The sequence below is a fragment of the Rhineura floridana genome, chromosome 4, assembly GCF_030035675.1.
Source record: "Rhineura floridana isolate rRhiFlo1 chromosome 4, rRhiFlo1.hap2, whole genome shotgun sequence".
Taxonomy (NCBI): domain Eukaryota; kingdom Metazoa; phylum Chordata; class Lepidosauria; order Squamata; family Rhineuridae; genus Rhineura; species Rhineura floridana.
This window is the reverse complement of record NC_084483.1, coordinates 9,055,821-9,075,126: the sequence shown is the minus strand read 5'-3', so window position 1 is coordinate 9,075,126 and position 19,306 is coordinate 9,055,821. Positions and strand designations below refer to the sequence as shown.

Here is a 19,306-nt window from a genome sequence, read left to right as displayed (position 1 = left end):
CTGAAACCTACCAGCAGCTGTGATTAGGGTGTGATCTAAGAGTGTCTCAGATTTCCTGCTTGAGCTTTCTGGTTGTTGGAAACAACTCAGGTCGTTGGCTCTGATTCTAGTTCCCCCGCCTTGTTATGTTATACCTTGCCTGAAATCCCTGTGAAGACTACTGCTTGACCTGGTCTCTGAGTCATGTTTTGGAATTAGACTGATTATCCATGTTTGATCTTGGTTTGTTTGGACTGCATCCCTGCCCTTGTTGGAAAGTATTTTGCTAAAAGGCTTATACCTTCCGGTATTGGGACCCTAGCCCCTGAGGGCACCCACTGGAGGGTGACAGTGGGTGCATGGACATCCTTGGAGGCATCCTTCAGCTGCGTGCAGGAAATACTGTATGCTTCAGTGGCATGCTAGGTTGTGCTCTGAGCCAAGATGCCTGCTGGATCATGCTTCTGGGAGAAAGGGAGACTGGAAACTTCCACTCTTAAGTCCACATTTTCCTATCACACACAATTTCTCTATTATTTCATATCCCTTTCAGCTAACTCTTGTTTCTTTTCGCTTTTTCTGCTGTTTTGCAGCTGGCCTATAGAGAGCCTTGAAGTTTCTCTAATTTTAGGTCCTCAAGCTTTGTTCCTGGGTGTTGAAGGCTGAGCATCTTTCTCAGTTCCAAGTCATCTGTCAATCAAAGATCCTGACTATTGGACTTGGGCCACTTTCACAGCATACATTTATTCCACTATTATTCCCTTTAAACAGTCATGGCTTCCCCCAAAGAATCCTGGGAAGTGAAGTTTATGAAGGGTATTGAGAGTTGTTAGAACACTCTTGTTGTCCTCACAGAATGATTTAACCATTAATTCCTTTGCCCATGGAACTCTGGGAATTGCAGCTCTGTTAGGGGAATAAGGGGGTCTCCTATTGGCATTGAGCAATATCTGGTCTAACAGAACTTTTCAATCTGGCCTTTCAGCATTATCTGGATCCTCCTCTTCCTGGGTCACCCCTGTCCTGGTCTTCTTTTTCAGCAGTGGAGGGACTTGAACAATTATCTTCTCAGCCTATCTCCTGTCCCCTTATAAAGTTAGCTGGGCAAGCCACACAGGCACAATGTGGTCACTGAAAATCTCTCAAGCTTTCCAGGTCTTACTTTGGGGGTCATAATATCTCAACTGTCTTGGCAGTAGTGGTAACATCCTGTGGAGCAGGCCATGGAGCAAGGCAGCTCAACTATCACAGCATCATGGAGGCTCCTACTAACCAACTTCCTCCAACAAGGGTTTTCCATTTTGGAAAATTAGTCTCTTAAAGGGCTAATCCTTTGGGCTGAAGACAGGCACTTCTGTACTCCATGGCTTCCCGTCTGGTGTGTTCCCTGCACCATTGGACTGGGGAGATAGTGCAGGAGGCATTTGGTTTCCCAAGTCTAGGGGAAGGCATCCGTGAGGGTTCTGAGTCTGGTTCTTTGGGCCTTGTTGCTGCAGCATCTGTTACAATGGGCTGCTTGTCAGCCCTCAGGTTCTGTGGTCCTCTGGACCAGTCAGATGCCAATTCAGGAAGGGTCAATAGGATTATTTTTTTATTTTGCCCCCAGTCAATAGATAAAAATGGAAATGGACTGCCTTCAAGTCGATCCTGACTTATGGCGACCCTATGAATAGGGTTTTCATGGTAAGCGGTATTCAGAGGGGGTTTACCATTGCCTTCCTCGGAGGCTGAGAGGCAGTGACTGGCCCAAGGTCACTCAGTGAGCTTCATGGCTGTGTGGGGATTCGAACCCTGGTCTCCCAGGTCGTAGTCCAACACCTTAACCACTACACCACACTGGCTCTCTGTTGTCAATAGACAGGTGTATGTGAAACATGGTTGCGCACAATTAGACATAGGAGTGATTTGACAGAGGCTGGGGATGCACATTCCAGGCGGCACCATGAGAGAGATAGGAGAAGATGGTGCCTCCACCAAACCCATGCAGTGCTGATGAGGGTTGTGTTGGGAACTCTGCGTGTGGCCCTGATAAACTAGGGAAGAAGCAATTTGGCCTGGGGTCATACATGCTGGAAGCCTGTAGATCCCTCTTGCTGGGGTGGGGGGTTCTGGTTTCTGGTATAAATTGTTCCTTCCAATACACGTGTGCTATTTTAAGCTCTCTGCAATGCAGTTGGGACTCTGAAAAAGCAGAGTGTTTAAGAGACAGCCTATGTGATGGTAGCTGGCTTATTAAACACGTACTGTCATACCTTTTATGACAGAATAACGACAGCTTAATTATAGCGATTATACAAAGATACATGTTGGGGACCTGCCAGCAGCTTGCATCTAGCTTCTCTCTCTTCCACCTGTCTTTTGTGCAGTAGTAAAACTATGGGGGTGGCAGGAAAAGACTTGCACAATTAAATGGCACCAGGACTGACAGCGCTGCCAGGTTCCTACTTCAAGGCTGTCATAAAAATCAGAGTTGGAAGGAGCTGAAAGGCCATCAATCGCTCCACCCTGCATTGATCAGCTTTTGCAGTACAGAATGCAGGATCCCATCATTGGAGAGCATGCACGGGGCTGAAAGGCAAGTGCAGAGCAAATTTCTCTAGGTTACGTATATATTAATTTAAAGCAGCGTTACCCAACCTTTTTTGACCCAATGCCCCTTTGCAAAATCTTTTTGTGCCCAACGCCCCCCTCAGATTAAGTATATGCCAGTGCTTGCTATTTTTCCCTTAAAATATGAGTAATGCATAAAAGGTATTTTCAATTATTATTACCGATCGTTTTTATCATGCCTTTTTATTGCACTTAGATTACACATTGAATTCTTAGTATGATTTATTTATATACGTAGTTATAGAAAAGTAAATAAAATGAGATTTATTATAAAGTTTTGGCTAACTTCACAATATCTGGAGTATACTTGGATAGTAATAGTCTTAAGTCACCACGACTAACAATATCCAAATGGTTTCAATTCTTCACTAGTATGCAATTCACTGCACTAAATCCTCGTTCAATGAAATGAGAAGATGGAAAGGCAATATGAAAACATAAGCAAAAACTAATTAAGTCCACACAGTATGAACCAATAGAATACACTGTGTTACTTAACAACAAACTCATTCAGTTTACTGGCATTGTTTCGTTAAACAAGTTCATTTAAACATCACATAAACAACGGGTAGCGAGTGTGTCCCATTCCTGAAGAAAACCAGCGAATAACTGACTGTCTGCATCACCTGTTTGCACACGGCACTCTTCCATTGGAAGAATGCGCCCTCCACCAATACACCCAGCTTCTCAAACACTCTCTCGTGATTGGTTCCAACATCCCTCAAGACAGCATTGGAACATTACCTAGTGCCGGGGCGTGGCTAATATCCCCATTCCTTGATATGGCACTGGCCGCTATTCAGAATTTCTTTACTAAAAAGCACACGCTATAGTGTTATTTCCATGAATTGAGACTATTAAATACATTCTAACTGGGGACAAAACAGTTTAAAAATTAATGATTTGTGTATTAAATAAAATAAAACTTAAATACTTCAACTGTCAATGCCCCCCTAATAAACCCAAACGCCCCCCTAAAGTTTGTAGTCATGCCAATGCCCCCCTGAAAGGCTGTAATGTCCCCCAGGGACTGCCCACGTTGGGAATTGCTGATTTAAAGTATTTATATTCCACCTTTTAGGGCAGAGGGGTGGGGAAACCATTTCAGCTCAAAGGCCACATTCTCTCATGAGCAACCTTCTGAAGGTTGCATGCCAGTAGTGGCTAGAGGGAAAACTGGGTGGAGCGATGGATGTGATTCTTGCCTCTGTACAGTGGGCTACGTTCCAGCCATGTAAAGTCAGAAGTTTCTACACCACCACTCCACATACGTATAGACATCTATCCTCTACTCAACCAAGTAAGAGGCATCATCATAGTTCAAGGACACATTCCAGCCAGGCAAAAACACTTCAGGGGGATGCAGGCCGGCTTGTTATGGGGGTGGCCTAGGGATGGGGGTAGGCTAGGGAGAGTCCTTAGGGCCAATAGGGGGTCTGGAGGGCTGCATTTGGACCCCAGGTTTGAGGCTCCCCACTCAAATTTTAGGGCATAAGTCAGGGATTGCCAATCTTTTTGGATCAGAGGGCACACTTCAAATTTTGTGCTGGGGGCACCAATCATAAAATGGCTGCCCTGGGGACATAGCATAATACAAAATGGCTGCAATGCGGGTGTGGCATAGCACAGAAATAGAGAGTAATCATAGTGAATCTTTTTCCATAATTGTATTTCCATACTAGAAAAGGCTTGACCTGCTGAATACCTGCCATACAGCTGTTAAAAGGCACAAGAACCCCGTTTTTCCCACAATGCAACCCTAAACTGAATCCTAGCCTCTCATCCTGTACCCACTTACCTGGAAGTAAGCCCGATTAAGCACAAAGAAACTTACTTCTGATTAGGCATGTATACCATTGTACTGTAAGTTAACTATACAGTGAATTCTTAGTCTTTAGCTCCTGCAAAGCAGGATACCTGTCTAAGCCTCTGCAAAGTTTTCACATTTGGACTCCTACTGGGAGAAAGGATGGAATAGAAATGTAATAAACAAACAAACAAACTTGCCTTTTGTGGGGGAGGGTTTTTTTTTGATATTCACCCACAATTACTGTGTAGTAATATTTGAAGAAAATTTCTAGGTCCTACTTGATCTCTGGTGAACCCAGCACAGAAAAGATGTATCCTGGTTGCTAGGGGAAAAGGAAGGACAAACTATGGAGACAGAAGCAGGAAAAGTGCACTAAAAGTGAGGGCAAAACACAGTTCTTTAGGACCCCGGGGATTAACACTGACAGGCAGGAGAAATCAGGCTGGCTGATTTCACAGAAATTGCTTAGAAGGGTACACACACATTTTGCTTCATAACTTTCTTTCTAAGAGGGCTAGAGTTATTTTTTTTAAAAAAAATGAAAGCTCAAGATTCTGGGTTACTGTTGGGGGCACCACTGAAGGGTTTTGTAGGTGCTCTGGTGCCCAAAGGTGACAGGTTGGTGACTCCTGGCGTAAGGTTTACAAGGCAGTGTCCACCTCAGGGAAATCTAGTTGAGATATGTTTGAATAGTAAAAAGAAAACCCCCGAAGAATCAAAAATATTAAGGCATCACCAAATCTCGGACATCAATGGCATAAAAAAATGCTAAAGGTAGGTAGACTGTAACAAATGAGTCTTCAAGACATGCTTGAAGGTATATACATCTGAAGGGACCTTTCATAATTCTGTAAGAAGGGTGTTCCACAACTGATGGGACACCACTGCAAAGGCCCTATCCTAACTTGAGGAAATGAGCCAAGCTTATGTTACAAGGAAAGGCAAATCTAGCAAATTTGGCTTTGATAAGATCCCCCCCCCGCATATGTTAGCAAGATTCATGGAGAGGCAGGATATAAATTTTTATAATGTGAAAATATAAATAACCTCAAGATCCTGAGCGCTACTCTAAGGGCTCCTTCTGGGAAGAAGGGCAGGATATAAATTTAATAAATAATAATAATTAACCACAACAGAAATGTTATTAAGCTCAGCTCAACACCACCCATCTTCTTGTCTTAAATTATGGCAGTCTCTGAAATACTAATGTGTGCATGATTATTCTTTTTCCTCCTGTGGGCTATAACCAAGGCAACAAGGAAACTCTGTACTTGACCGTTCTTCCATAAAACTGAAGAGAGGATGTTGTGCTATTGCAGAAGAATCCTGCAAAAACTGTAAATTTGGACAAGCTTTGAGTGTGCAGAAACAGGCTTCACAATGACAATATTTTATTATTTATTTTTTAATTTATATCCCGCCCTTCCTCCCAGCAGGAGCCCATATTGTTGCTCTGCCCTTGCCTTACATACAAGAATCTATTCTTTTCTTATTTCTTGAAAGCATTCAGTGTATTCAACTTCTTTGTAAGGCAAAGAGTGCCTTCATCTAAGTTGCTATTAAATTGACATGTTGATTTGGGAAATAAAGGAGAAAGCAGTAATCTTTTTTCTTTTTTCCAGCATTAAAATGTATATCACCCATGTTAGTCATCAGGGTTGGGTGCCTATTCACAGTTCTCCCATCTGGGGTGTGTGCATGTGTGTGTTAGAGGAGGGCGGAATTGAGAAATTGGGAGTTTGAAGCTACTCAAAGACTATTTAGCTGGCCAAAAGCTTGACCATCCACTCAACAATCCAAACTTTCAATAGTTTAAGACCTTACTACTACTGTTTCTTCACCCTAAGGTCGCAGGGCAGGTCGCAACAATTTAAAACAAATAAGTAAAAACAGTTTAAAACAAACCACAATTACAAGAACAGGATGGGTCCTAAATACAGACATCTTAAGTTTCAAAGAATTGAACTTGTCAAGGATTCAGGGCTGTGGAGTCGGAGTCTTGGAGTCGGAGTCGGAAGCAATTTTGGGTGGAGTCGGAGTCAGTAGAAATGTTCCGACTGCGGCTTCAAAATAAATTTTGATTGACAATTTTTTAAAAATATAAATTCAAAATGTCAAAGAAGCTTCCCATGAAGTCAGCTGTAGTTGAGCATTTCACCAGAACTCAAGATGGAAAACATTTTGTGTGTCAGTGTATGACACAGGACCCAGATGAAGACAAATGCTGTGATGCCAAGATCAGTGCATATTCAGGCAGCGATAAAAATGCTCCTACGAGAGCTTCCAATTTAAAAAGACATTTACAGCCCTTTCCAGGGCTGTGGAGTTGGAAGCAATTTTGGGTGGAGTCGGAGTCGGACAGTAGAAAAATACAGGAGTCTAAGTCTGAGTTGAAGGTTTGGTGTACTGACTCCACAGCCCTGCAAGGATTATCAATACCTTGGCACAGTCATTAACCAAAATGGAGACAATAGTCAAGAAATTAGAAGAAGGCTAGGACTGGGGAGGGCAGCTATGAGAGAACTAGAAAAGGTCCTCAAATGCAAAGATGTATCACTGAACACTAAATTCAGGATCATTTAGACCATGGTATTCCCCATCTCTATGTGTGGATGTGAAAACTGGACAGTGAAAAAAGTGGATAAGAGAAAAATAAACTCATCTGAAATGTGTTGAAGGAGAGCTTTGCAGATACTATGGACCGTGAAAAAGACAAACAGCTGGGTGTTAGAACAAAGTAAACCAGAACTATCTTTAGAAGCTAAAATGATGAAACTGAGGTTATCATACTTTGGACACATAATGAGAAGACATGATTCCCTAGAAAAGACAATAATACTGGAAAAAACAGAAGAGGAAGACCAAACAAGGGATGGATTGATTCCATAAAGGAAACCACATACCTGAATTTACAAGACCTGAAGAGGGTGGTTTATAACAGATGCTGCTGGAGGTTGCTGATTCATAGGGGCCCCATAAGTCATAATCGACTTGAAGGCACATAACAACGAAGTGTCAAAGGCCAAGGGTAAAGAAATGTGTCTTCAGCATTCGACGTAAATTGTACAGTGAAGATGCCCTATGCTCCTCTGTGGGGAGGGATTTCCACAACCTAGGAGCTCCCACGGAGAATGCCCTATCCCGGGGGGCCCTAATGGTGGTGGACCTACCAGGAGCCCCCCCCCCTGATCTTAACACTTGAGAGGGTCTGTAGGGAGGGAGGAAATCTTTCAGATATTTGGGCCTTAAGTCATTTAGGGCTTGAAACCTAAAGTAAGCACCTTGAATTGGGCCCGGAAACGAACTGGCAACCAATACAGCTGTTTTAAAGCAGGGATTATATGAATTCTAAATGGAATCTGGCTGTTGCATTCCCGTGCATTCTGCTGCATATATCGACACTTTGGAGATAGGGGTGGGGAGTGTCAGTATAGGGCACTGTCCCCTGAGTATTGGCTGTGCCTCCTCCACATACCCTCTTTTAGGATCCTTTTGCATGTGTAGAGGGAGGGTATGCGTTCGGAATGGGGAACCCTTCCAGGCTGAAGGAGATAATCTGGTACAAAGCTGGCTCTGCAGCTTCCCTTCTTCAAATGAATTGGTGGAACAGCTGTTGAGTTTCAGTCTACATTTCTGACTGGCATTTCTCCCAAACAATATCATCATCATGCCCAGATAGTAAATGGGAGGCTGAGACACTTCACCTAGTAAGGCCCCATCTGCACTATACATTTAAAGCACTATTATTAAAGAGGACCTTACATCAGTGGTACATGCTCTGGTAACCTCACGTTTGGATTACTGTAATGCGCTTAACGTAGGGCTACCTTTGAAGACAGTTCGGAAGCTACAACTAGTGCAAAATGAGGCGGGCAGATTGCTGACAAGGACCAAGCGGTCCGAGCATATAACACCTGTTCTGACCAGCTTGCACTGGTTGCCAATATGTTTCCGGGCTAGATTAAGTGTTGGTATTAACCTATAAAGCCTTATACGGTGCGGGACCACGATACCTTGCGGAACGCCTCTTCCGATATGAACTGGCCTGTGCACTACGTTCTGCTACGAAGGCCCTCCTCCGGGTTCCAACTCACAGGGAGGCCCGGAGGGTGATGACAAGATCTAGGGCCTTCTCAGTGGTGGCCCCCGAACTATGGAACAGTCTCCCCGAGGAAGTACGCCTGGCGCCGACTCTGCTCTCCTTCCGGCGCCAGGTCAAAACCTTCCTATTCTCTGAAGCATTTTAAGTTACACTGATTTACTTTTTAAAATGTTTATTGTATTGGATTGATGATTGTATTTTAGTATTATTTTCTTATTCATTGTATTTTTATGCTATTTTATGTTCACCGCCCAGAGAGCTATTGCTAGTCGGGCAGTATATAAATTTAATAAATAAATAAATAAATAAATAAATAAATAAATAAATAAATAAATAAATAAATAAATAAATAAATAAATAAATAAATAAATAAATAAAATACCACTTTAAGTCATGGCTTTCCCCAAAGAAACCAGGGAACTGTGGTTTTGTTAAGGGTGCAGAGAGTTGCTAGGAAACTCCTGTTCTCCACACAGAGCTACAATTCCCGGAGTGGTTTAATAATCAATCTCTCCTCCCAGGGAACTCTAAGAATTCTAGCTCTGCGAGGAGAATAGGGGTCTCCTAACAATTCTCAGTGCACTGATCATACTACACTTCCCAGGATTCTTTTGGGGGAAGCCATGACTGTTAAAACTGGGATAATACTGCTTAATGTATAGTGCAGATGAAGCCTAAGTTCATCGCAGAGGTGAGATTTAAACTGGGGTTTCCTGTTGTGCAGCTCAGTCCCTTTGCCATTGCCCTGCACTTGTCTTCTGTTGGCAAGGGCTGCAAGCCATACTGCAGCCAAACTGTAGCACGCAAATTAATGGAATGTAAAACAGTTGTGGGGAATGTCCTGACGTGCATCATTGATTTTAAGGAAGGAGTCTCTCAATCAAGACTTGAACACATGTGACCCGTCCTGCCATCAGACCACACCAGGCATGACACAACCACTCTGGGTAGGTTACCAAAGACCATTGCTTGGTGGCAGAGAGTGCAATGCCTGGAGAAGGTCTCAGGGCATCTCCTCTTAAAAAGAATTGGGTAAAAGGATCTAGAGAGCCACTGGCAGTCCGTGTTAAGTCAACAGTGGACTCGGTGGGCAAATAGTCTGACCCGGTATAAAGCAAAACCCAGTTTCTCATGTGCCTCAGATGGAATTGCTATGGGAGGGAAGGAGATAAGGAGCTGAACCATTAAATCAGCAGGCAAGAGGGCAAAGTGGTGGTCTACCATAGGGGAAGGGGAGGGGGGAATGTCGATGTCGTTGTGTTAAGTGAAATGCTACATGATCCAGAAGAAATATCTTTTTAGAGCTCTTTCATAAAAGTTCCAGAGACTCCTTCACTGCACTCTGGTGGTAAGACGAATGCCTGCAGCTGCTTGGCTATGGAGTGAACTGACTGTGGGAGTGCAGGGAATAAAAGATAAGAGCTGTCATTGCAGCAGCAGAAGGAGAGGTGCCTCCTTTGAAGCAGAAGCTCACAAACAGCGAGTGGTCCGCAAAGTGAGAGCATCCACAAGAAGGAATGAAAAGCTTCAGAGCCAAAGACCTGGAAGAAAATATAAGCTGCGCCATTCACTGTGTCACTGAACACCATACATTATTTTGGTGAAGAGTATCGGCTCCAGTTTTCCCTTCCAGATCTCCTTTTGGCACAGTAAGGTGAGTAGGGAATGGCATGGGAAAGCTTCTGCAGAAATGGAAAGAAGTGGCATTGCTAGCAACTTTGAAAGCATGAAAGGGTCTATGTGGCATGCCTTAGCTGTTGGGAAAACTGAGCATGTGGCTGCCGTTTCAGTCTCGAACAATGAAAGAGACAAAATGGGTAGGCACCTGGATGTCGTCAGGTGTAGGTGTATAGATGTGCAAGCTTTTGAGTTACAAAAAGTTCTTCATCAGGTGGGTTGGAATTGCTAATTCTCAGCCAGCAAGGCTTCAAAATAGTCACCGTCCACTGTTTTAGCCCCTTGTGGCCCTAGCAAGTGGGTCCAATTGCACTGTCTTCACAATCCCTGCAAGGATTTATTTTCCTCTGATAAAATCTGTTCAGATGGCATTGCTCATTGTGCTGTCCTTTCAGCAAGTAAGGGCTGTAGCAGCTAGAAGCATGGCCTTTATTGCAGTGGCTCCAAAGCTTTGGAACCTCCGGCCAATGAGGAGGTTTGAAAAATCTACATTTTTATCGGGGGACTGGAAATGCTGTAAGATTTTCCATTTTCCAGCAGACTTTGGGCTGATCTAATGTATGTGGCTAATTCTGTAATGAGGTTCCTTGTTATTATTGTTTGGTTTTATCAAGGGTAGCCAACATGACACCCTCCAGGTGTTGTTGGACTACAACTCCCAGCAACCCTGACTATTGGCCATATGGACTGGGGCTGATGGAAGTTGGAGGGCATCACATTGGCTACTCCTGTTTAAATACTGGTTTTGTGGACTGCAGAGTTAAAGGGGGTGCACTCTGCCACTGGCCAGGGGACCAAGGGCCACTGGGAGGTTGTACCCCATGCATCCTAAGAAGAACAGTATAGCAAGGAGAAGACCATCTGGCCCCACACATCAGCCAGAGGAGGATTAGCTGCAGGGAATTGGATTTTTATAGATGGAGTTACGTGAGCCTTGCAGGGCAGGTTACATGATCTGCTCACCAGCAAGGTGGACATTGATTGTGATTCAGAGCATAGCTACTCAGGGGGATCATAATTCAGTGTTTTAGCATATGTTTTGCGTGCTGCGTGCAGAAGATCCTTCAACACTGTGATGGGACAGTATCTTCCTCCATGGAGCCTTAGAGAATTTGGGCCAGACTGCATGGCATGCACAGCTCTGTCCTCCAACACCTAAAGAGGGACATGATAGAGGTGTTCAGAAGCTTGCATAGTGTGGAGAAAGTGAGTAGGGAGACCTTCTTCTCCCTCTTGTATCATGCTAGACCCTGGGGTCATCAAATGAAGCTCAGTGTTGGACGATTCTGGGTGGACAAAAGGAAATATTTCTTCACCCAGAGCATAGTTAACAAACGGTGCAATTCACTACCACAAGATGTAGCAATGGCCTCCAACATGGACAGTTTAAAAAGGGGATTAGATACATTCAGGGAAGATGAAGCTATCAGTGGCTGACTACTCATCATGATGGCTGGGTACCACTTCTAGTACTGGAAGCCTTATGCCTCTGAATGCTGATGAAATGCAAGTGGGGAGCGTGCTATTGCCGTCAGGTGACGTCCTGCTTGCAGGCTTCCCCTAGGCATCCAGCTGACTACCCTAGGAATAAGATGATGGACTAGATCCAGCAGGACTTATGTTCTGACTTTGCCACTGCTCCCTGACGTCTCCACCCCCAGTATCTCCAGCCAAAGGTGGCTGCCCTGCTGTACCTAACGGTAGGGCTGGCCCTGCTGAAGAGTTGGTGGGAGCAATACTGGGCCAGGTGAAAAAAGAGTCTTACCTTGTACATGACAGCTTGCTTGCTGTATCCCGTGTAAGGCATGCCTTCTGATACACATACAAACACACTCCTCCATCAGCAGTCTGTTCATTGGGAACAAACTAGTGTATGTTTGTGGCTTTGTGTGACAGATTTATAAGTTGTATGCATTTTAGAATGACTTTCTTGATTTGGATATGAGCTGCTGTTAAGATGCTAAATCTGTCGTAAGACTTCTTGGGAAAGAATGTGCAATGGACTGAAGGGGGAAAGAAAGCATCTGATTTCCTCTACAAGCACCAGTTATTTCTCCGGGTTTTTTTTTTATGACATCTGTGTGTGAGGTGATTGTGCTGGCAGTGGGTGCGAGGCTGCTCTTTTAAAATGCAAGCCTGACTTTATCTGATGATTGGGATATAGATGCCCCAATCTCCCTGGACTGAAATGTATTGTAAAGCTAGAAAATTATTTTTTATGCATTTCTGACTTGTTTTATGACTAAATCCTTTCTTTTAAAATGAATGAATGATGGATGAAGTCTTTATTATTCAGAACCATAGGCTACCACAATTATGCAGACATAAAAAGAAGATACAAAATACGTATTAAAAAAAATATTACAATAAAACACAGTTCGACAAAACAGAGTGGAAGAGTAATGGTACAGTTCAAATAAAATCCCCTGAGAGGAAGATACCCTGACCCACCCCATGTCTTAGTGTGCAGATACTATGGTCAGAATAGCGCTGGGGCACATCCCACTCACCCCACAGGGTGTTTTAGGTAACTAACTCTTACTTTTCCTGCAGCTAGAGCAAATTTAAAATAAATTTAAAATAAATGTTAAAACATTGTTTGCCTTTAGCAGTTGAGGCTTTGGGTGCTTTTAATCAGTAGTGAATCCTGTGTTTCTTACTTTTCCTCCCCTATTCTTTTCCAGAGCTTTCAGACGACATAACATCCAAGTCCCAGCATTTTAGTGCAAGTCTAGTGATCGTTCGGGTGTTTTCTGCTTTCAGAAAAAAAAAAATTGGTTTTCAGCCCCAGGAAGTGCAACTTCTGCATGAGTTTTCTGATGTCTGAGGTTTTGAATATTGCATCTCCCCACTGCCCCCCTGACATATTGCATTTGCAGTGGGCATGGCTTTTCTGTATATGGAATGTCCACTCCAGTCACTGAAAAAGGGCTAATCTGTTTCGGCATATTGCAAGGGACCTGATCTTGGAGATCGGAGAGCTGTTGTTGCAGGAGGAGAAGGGTGGGGGACAAGTAATCCAAAAGTGGGAAAGAGGTGGTGAGGGAAAGCATTAAGATCTCCTCCCCCCCTTATAAAAACTTGCACTTTTTGTGTGTAAGAGGAGGCATGGGAGAGAAGCTTCCGAGGGGATGGGAAATGCTACAGTTCTACTCATGTTCTGTCATGTCCCTCCCACTAATTAAAGAAAAAAAACAGTGGGAAGATGCAGGATATTGGTCAGGCAGTGTGCTAAGACTCCCATCTAGAAGCACCCTTTGCCTTCTTCTTTAGATCAGTTTTTATTTGCCGTTTTACAGTCAGCTTCATGCACTTGGGTGGCTAAATGGCTCTGACTTGCAAAAGATGCAGGATTGGTCAAAGGCTCATCTAAGCCTAATCAAGTAAAGAGAGGCTTTGATAGTGAGAATCTTCAAAAGGACACTCTTTGCTTGGCTGATTTGAGCAATTCATGAGTGAGTTAAGTTAATTAAACCCATGATTTCTTGTTTTCCCAAGGGCTGTCAGGATACTGTAATCAGCAATGGCTGCAGGCTTTGAGAAAGCGTGCCACCGATGCATCTCAAAAATTGCCAGCAATGGTAGGTTGCCTGGGAAAGGGAGATGGCATCAAGATATGTGTAGTGAGACAACAATGTGTTAATTTTAGACCATGTTACCTCTTTTTAGTTGCTCAGAAAAACAGGGAGGGGGGAAGTGAGGACATTGGGGGGACTGAGTGAAATGAGTGGTGATAGTGGTGGATAAGGGCTGGAAAACCAAAGCAAATTCTACTCTGTCGCTCAGTGCTTTTGTCTGCTATAATGCTATTGCAGCCAATAGTGACTTCCACACTAGATTCCGTTAGCACTATGCAATTCCTTTTTGATAGTTCCTTGATAGCAGACTTCAAACAGTAGCTCCACCTGACACTTAATATAGTGTTATGTTATCCAACAATGCCCATTCTCCAGAACCATGATCCTTCTGTAATATTCAGGCTATTTGTGGTTGCCAGCTATGATGGCTGTGCGCTGTTGTGATGCCTGTAGGGGTCTGCCTCCACAGTCAGGGGCAGTAGGCTTCTGAATACCAGTTGCTGGAACCCTCAGGAGGGGAGACTGCTCTTCTCCTCAGGGCCTGTTTGTGGGCTTCCCAGTGGCACCTGGTTGGCCACTGTGAGAACAGGATGCTGGACTAGATGGGCCACTGGCCTGATCCAGCAGGCTGCTCTTATGTTCTGAAGAAAACCTTGTTAAAGGGGCTTGCAATTTCCATTAGTAACATGCAACTTTCCCCACTGTTTCCGGCTAAACGTGGCCAGCATTATTGCTAATAATGGATGAACTGTCCCTCAAGCGCTTCATTAGTAATTATTTTCTGTTCTCCTGGAGGTCGGGGAGCTTTAGCTACTGGTTTCCTTAATTTCTTTCCCTTTAACAAATAAATTGCACTGTGAAAGAAGTAAAAATGAATGGAAACCAATAATTAACCCTACACACAATTAAGGGGTAATGCAGTAGTAATATTTGCAGCGCTGAACAGGAAGCAATGAGAAGCAAAGAAAGCTATGATTCCAGAGCAGGGAGCTTCTAATTTAAAGGGATAGTAGCCTTGAAAAGTTTCCATACTGTTGAGGGAGTCTATTCTGGATAGTTGCATGTTATGTGGAGAGGAATTGCCAGAAATCCATCCTGAAAAATAATAGGTCAATACAGAAAACACTGGAATGAAGACCTAGCAATAATATTGTCTAGATCAAGGGTGGCTAACCTGTGGCCCTCCAGATGTTGAGAGAACTACAACTCTCATCACCTGTGACCATTGGGTATGCTGGCTGAGGTGATGGGAGTTGGCATCTGGAGAGCCACAGGTTAGCATCATTGCCCACATAAACATGGATGTGAATGAGAAAGACGGAGCGCATTTGGAGGAGTTTTTATCAAAATCTATAACTTATTTATTTCCTTACAGCTTGTTTCATTGTTGGACTTCTTGCATTCCTAACATTACCATTGTCTATGGCTTTTACAGGTAAGTTGCTTACAAAAAAATTTAACTTTTTTTTTAATTGCTTGAACAACCAAAAGATGTAGGTAAAACAGTATGGGTAAAATCCGGCATTGTGCAAGCAGACTTTTGCTGCCAACCGTCCAGGGCAGATTTTTGGGCCATGGAGGAGAGGAAGTTCTATTGTGCAAGCGGAAGTCTGTCCTGCATTGCGCACAGGCGACAGGGAGGAATATGTCAATTTCAGTTTCTTTCAATTTCTCATTTTTTTGCAATCTTAAATTCCGTTCTCCACATTTCTACATCAGTTAGTGATTTTTTTAAAAGTCCTCATCAAAATCCATCAGCATTCTCGTGAGAATTTCTCCTATTTAAATACATTTCTATATGCAATTCTGCCTAATCTGCACATTTTTGTAAAGCAGTTTCCCCTAATATACATTTTTGTATGTTACTTTCATGAACATATGCACACCTTACCACAGTATATGCTTTTTGTACACATGACTTGGCTGGAGGGCAGCACTACAAAATTCAGATAAGTGTGACTTTCGAAGGATGAGTATTTTTCAATTTGCATATTGTTTTGGGATATGCGAATTTGGCAAGTTCACCTTTAAAAGTGAATTTCTCCCCCATCCCTAATAGACACTATGGGATTCCAGCCTTTAGGCAGGCAATTAGTTGGTGACGTTTTCTCTTTCCTTTATCCCCACGGTTCCTAAACTACTTACATGTCAGACAGTAGTTGAAATGACAGGAATCTGGTTGCAAGACACCAGCAATCGTACCTTTGGCAGGACTTACCCGTTGTGTAAAATGTCAGGGCTGGAGCACCACTGCAGCTGTTAACCTCTACATCTGTCCTTTTGCCCCTGTTAACTTGCCACTGCACTTGAGACATGAGCTCAATCATTTACATTTTTTATTGTTTTTGCTCCTCAGGAATGAAGTTTTTAGATGACTGCCCAGTCCAACCGTTGATTCCCTTATATCTGCTTGTGGGTGGTGTGGTTGGCAGTTTGAAGGTATTGCTCTTCAATGAACGGTGTTTGGAATTATCTTCATTCACAGCAGATATGAAAAAAAATGGTTAAGTTTTTTTGTGAGTGAATGCCGGGGAAATGAGGATTTAACCCAAGAGGAGACTTCTGGATTGAATGTAACCTGGATACACGCTTTCTGCACGTGATGTAGCCTCTTTCTAATTTTTTTTATTAAAACCATTTTGTTCAGACAACCTAGGGATGTGTGAATCTGTCCATTTTTCTTTTTCATTTGTTTCGCTTAAGTCCATTTCTCTACATTTCCACATCTGTTTGCAATTTTTTTTTTCTTTTAAAATGTCCTCATAAAAATTCATCAGCATTTTGGTGTGAATTCCTCCTGGGATACACACTTACGTATGCAACCGTGCTTAATATGCTCATTTTTGCAAAGCAATTTCCCCTAATATAATGCATTTTTGTATATTATTTTCACGACTACATGCATTTTTATGCACTGTTTACACTAGAATGTGCATTTTTGTTCGTTGGCTGGAGAAGGGCATTGCAAAATTCAGAGAAGTGCGACTTTCAAAGGATGGCTGTGTTTCAGTTTCCATATTGTTTCAGAAAGTGTGAATTAGATAGGTTTGCCTTTAAACGTGGACAGAATTGAATTTCTCCGTATGGCTGCTAAGTCCCACATGACGAAGGGTATCCCATGTGCAGTGAGAAAAAGTGATGAGGCACAGGCAAGATTGCAGTCGTACAAGAGAAGGAAAATCTGTCAAGTGTCACCCTTCTGCAGATGGGAGCCCTATTCAGGATAGAAGTTGGCAACTCTGTGAGCATTGCTTAACATGAAATCCTTTGCTTCTAATACTAGAATGGACATGCAGGTTTTGTTTAGGCAGCTGAAATGGACTGCCTTCTTTCTTGAGGTCTCACTCATTGCCATAGTGTGGTTTTTTTCATGGTGGTAGTAGTGGGAAACTATTTACTTCCCTTGTAATGAGGGTTGTCAGCTTTTTTCTGGCAAGGCACCTGTGCTATTTCACAGAAAGAAATCTAGTATGTGAATGCTTTTATAATTGTATGATGTTTTAATGGTTTTGTTGAGTAGGTGGTCTATGAATATTCTTTTAAATTAATAAATAAAAATAATTTGGGCTTGGAAGGAATGTTTCCCGGAGAACAAGCAGAAACTTTAGACGTTACCCTATTTTATCTTTTTAGCCCACCATCCTCACATCAATTGCCACAAACAGTCCACCCACAGGCTCCGCTTTCCCTGGTGTAGGGTGTAGAAGCTGAGTCCTGGCCACTGAAGAGAAGAGTGTGTGTATGTGTGTGGTGGTGAATTATTTGCTTCCTCCTTAACAAGGGTTGCCAATCTGTGCAACATATCGCAGGGAGATATTTAATAGGTGAGGTTTTCCCAGCATGGAGTTGCAGTGAATGCTACAGAAGTGCTTCACCTGGTAAATGTTCTGCATGGTAGGGAAGTGTGATAAGCACAGCAACTCTGACAAAATAAAAACAAAATTGGAATAAACAAAATATATCCCCTGGCCTGCGGGTAGGCTTAGTAGGGAATCCCACTCCGCTTTTATGAGTGACTGGAGGTCCTTTTAAATCTTCCCCTAGATGGTAGCTACTTATCCATGAGCATCTCCCATATGGTTGAGGTATTGGCATCATCTGCACTATACATTTAAAGTAGTATTATACCACTTTAAACATTCATGGCGTCTCCCCCCAAAGAATCCTGAGAACTGTAGTTTGTTGAGAGAAGACCCCTATTCCCCTCACAGTTACAGTTCCCCGGGGAAAGGGATTGATTTTTAAACCACTCTGGGAATTGTAGCTAGAGATGGGGCCGTTGTTTAAATGACCCAAGCAGTCCTACAACTATGGGAGAGATTTGTGCTGTTGACTCCTACACATGTGGGTACATCATTTGAGCACAAGGAGCTGATGGTGAGAAAAACAGTTGTCATGCCATTTAAAGGAGGGGTAGTCAACCCGTGGCCCTCTGGATGTTGCTGGACTATAATTTCCCATCACCCTTGAGCACTGGCCATGCTGGCTAAAAGTGATTTTCTCCATATCTGATTTGAAGAGCCTCTGAGATGGAAGGCCTTGTCTCAGTGGGCTCCCAGACAACCTATAATTTCCTAATTTCCCAGATCCTGCGAAATCCTGAGCTCCTTAGGCTGAAAGTGAGTGCAATTAAAACTGCAGTTCTATGTGGTTTCCTGTCCTGGTGCCTGTATTAATGAAGGGCCAGTAAGAATTTTTTTTCAGTCAATCCATCCATTAAAATAGGTAATATGGTTGATAGGTCAGAGCTAAACCTGCAATGTATGGACTCCCATCCATCGTCTTTCTTCTTTGTGCCATGTCTAGGTTGGTCTTCTGCTCGTTGACTCCACCCGGATGAGGCAGTTGCTTTCCAAATCAGTAATGATTGATGACGATGAGGACGATGAATATCCATGGAGGCAGAACGCTCACAAATATTACATCCATCTGGCCCTCAGCCTCTTCCTCTTCCTCTGGTTCATTCTGGGGAACTACTGGGTGTTTTCGGTCTACCTGCCCAATTTCATCCCGCCTTTCCATCACCCCCAGGATTACTGTGATAAAATCCTGTATGTTTTTGCGGTTGGGGTGCTTGCCGTTAGCCACACTGTGCTGGTTTTCCTGATCTTCTGCAGCCTCTGTGTATATTGCTGTTCTAGGCAACAATATGCTGCAGGGGAGGATTAAAAAGCCATGGAAAGTCAGCTGCGGGACTATTAGAAAAGCGATATAGAATAGAAAGAGGCAATCCTGGTGTTTCCTGGTCACGTCCGCTGTGCTCACCCTCCATGCACACGGACTGTATATGACTAGCAAACGCCGCTGAGGAGAGTGAGATCTGTTTCGTGTGGTTGTTATTATTTTTCCTGGCATGGAAATAAATGTTAACAAAAGGAAATATATTTATTTGAAAGGTAGCAAAAGGAGTCTTTTCTGCCCTGGGTACATGCCATAGTGTGCATCCACTTCTCTGTGCATGCCCTGGGGCGCTTTCACTGCCATTCACACCTTGCCATTTTAAAGGCTTTCTCAAACACACCTATTGATAACAGTGGTGGAAATGGTCAA

The 19,306-nt window shown here is 43.2% G+C and overlaps 1 protein-coding gene across 1 annotated transcript; it reads left to right on the top strand.

Moving 5' to 3' along the window:
• The first annotated feature begins 10,108 nt into the window (after positions 1 to 10,108).
• Positions 10,109 to 19,080, top strand: TMEM272 (transmembrane protein 272). Its single transcript, XM_061626159.1, has 5 exons — positions 10,109 to 10,155; positions 13,677 to 13,759; positions 15,132 to 15,191; positions 16,113 to 16,195; positions 18,563 to 19,080. The coding sequence occupies exons 2-5, from the start codon at positions 13,702 to 13,704 to the stop codon at positions 18,923 to 18,925; spliced, it is 564 nt and encodes a 187-aa protein (XP_061482143.1). The 5' UTR covers positions 10,109 to 10,155; positions 13,677 to 13,701; the 3' UTR covers positions 18,926 to 19,080.
• Positions 19,081 to 19,306: the final 226 nt, after the last annotated feature.

Bases quoted from the DNA above. Each gene is read 5' to 3' on its own strand.
- TMEM272 (XM_061626159.1), top strand. From the start codon at position 13,702: ATGGCTGCAGGCTTTGAGAAAGCGTGCCACCGATGCATCTCAAAAATT. The intron at 15,192-16,112 runs GTAAGTTGCTTA...TTTGCTCCTCAG, and splicing joins ATTGTCTATGGCTTTTACAG to GAATGAAGTTTTTAGATGAC. The intron at 16,196-18,562 runs GTATTGCTCTTC...TGCCATGTCTAG, and splicing joins GTGTGGTTGGCAGTTTGAAG to GTTGGTCTTCTGCTCGTTGA.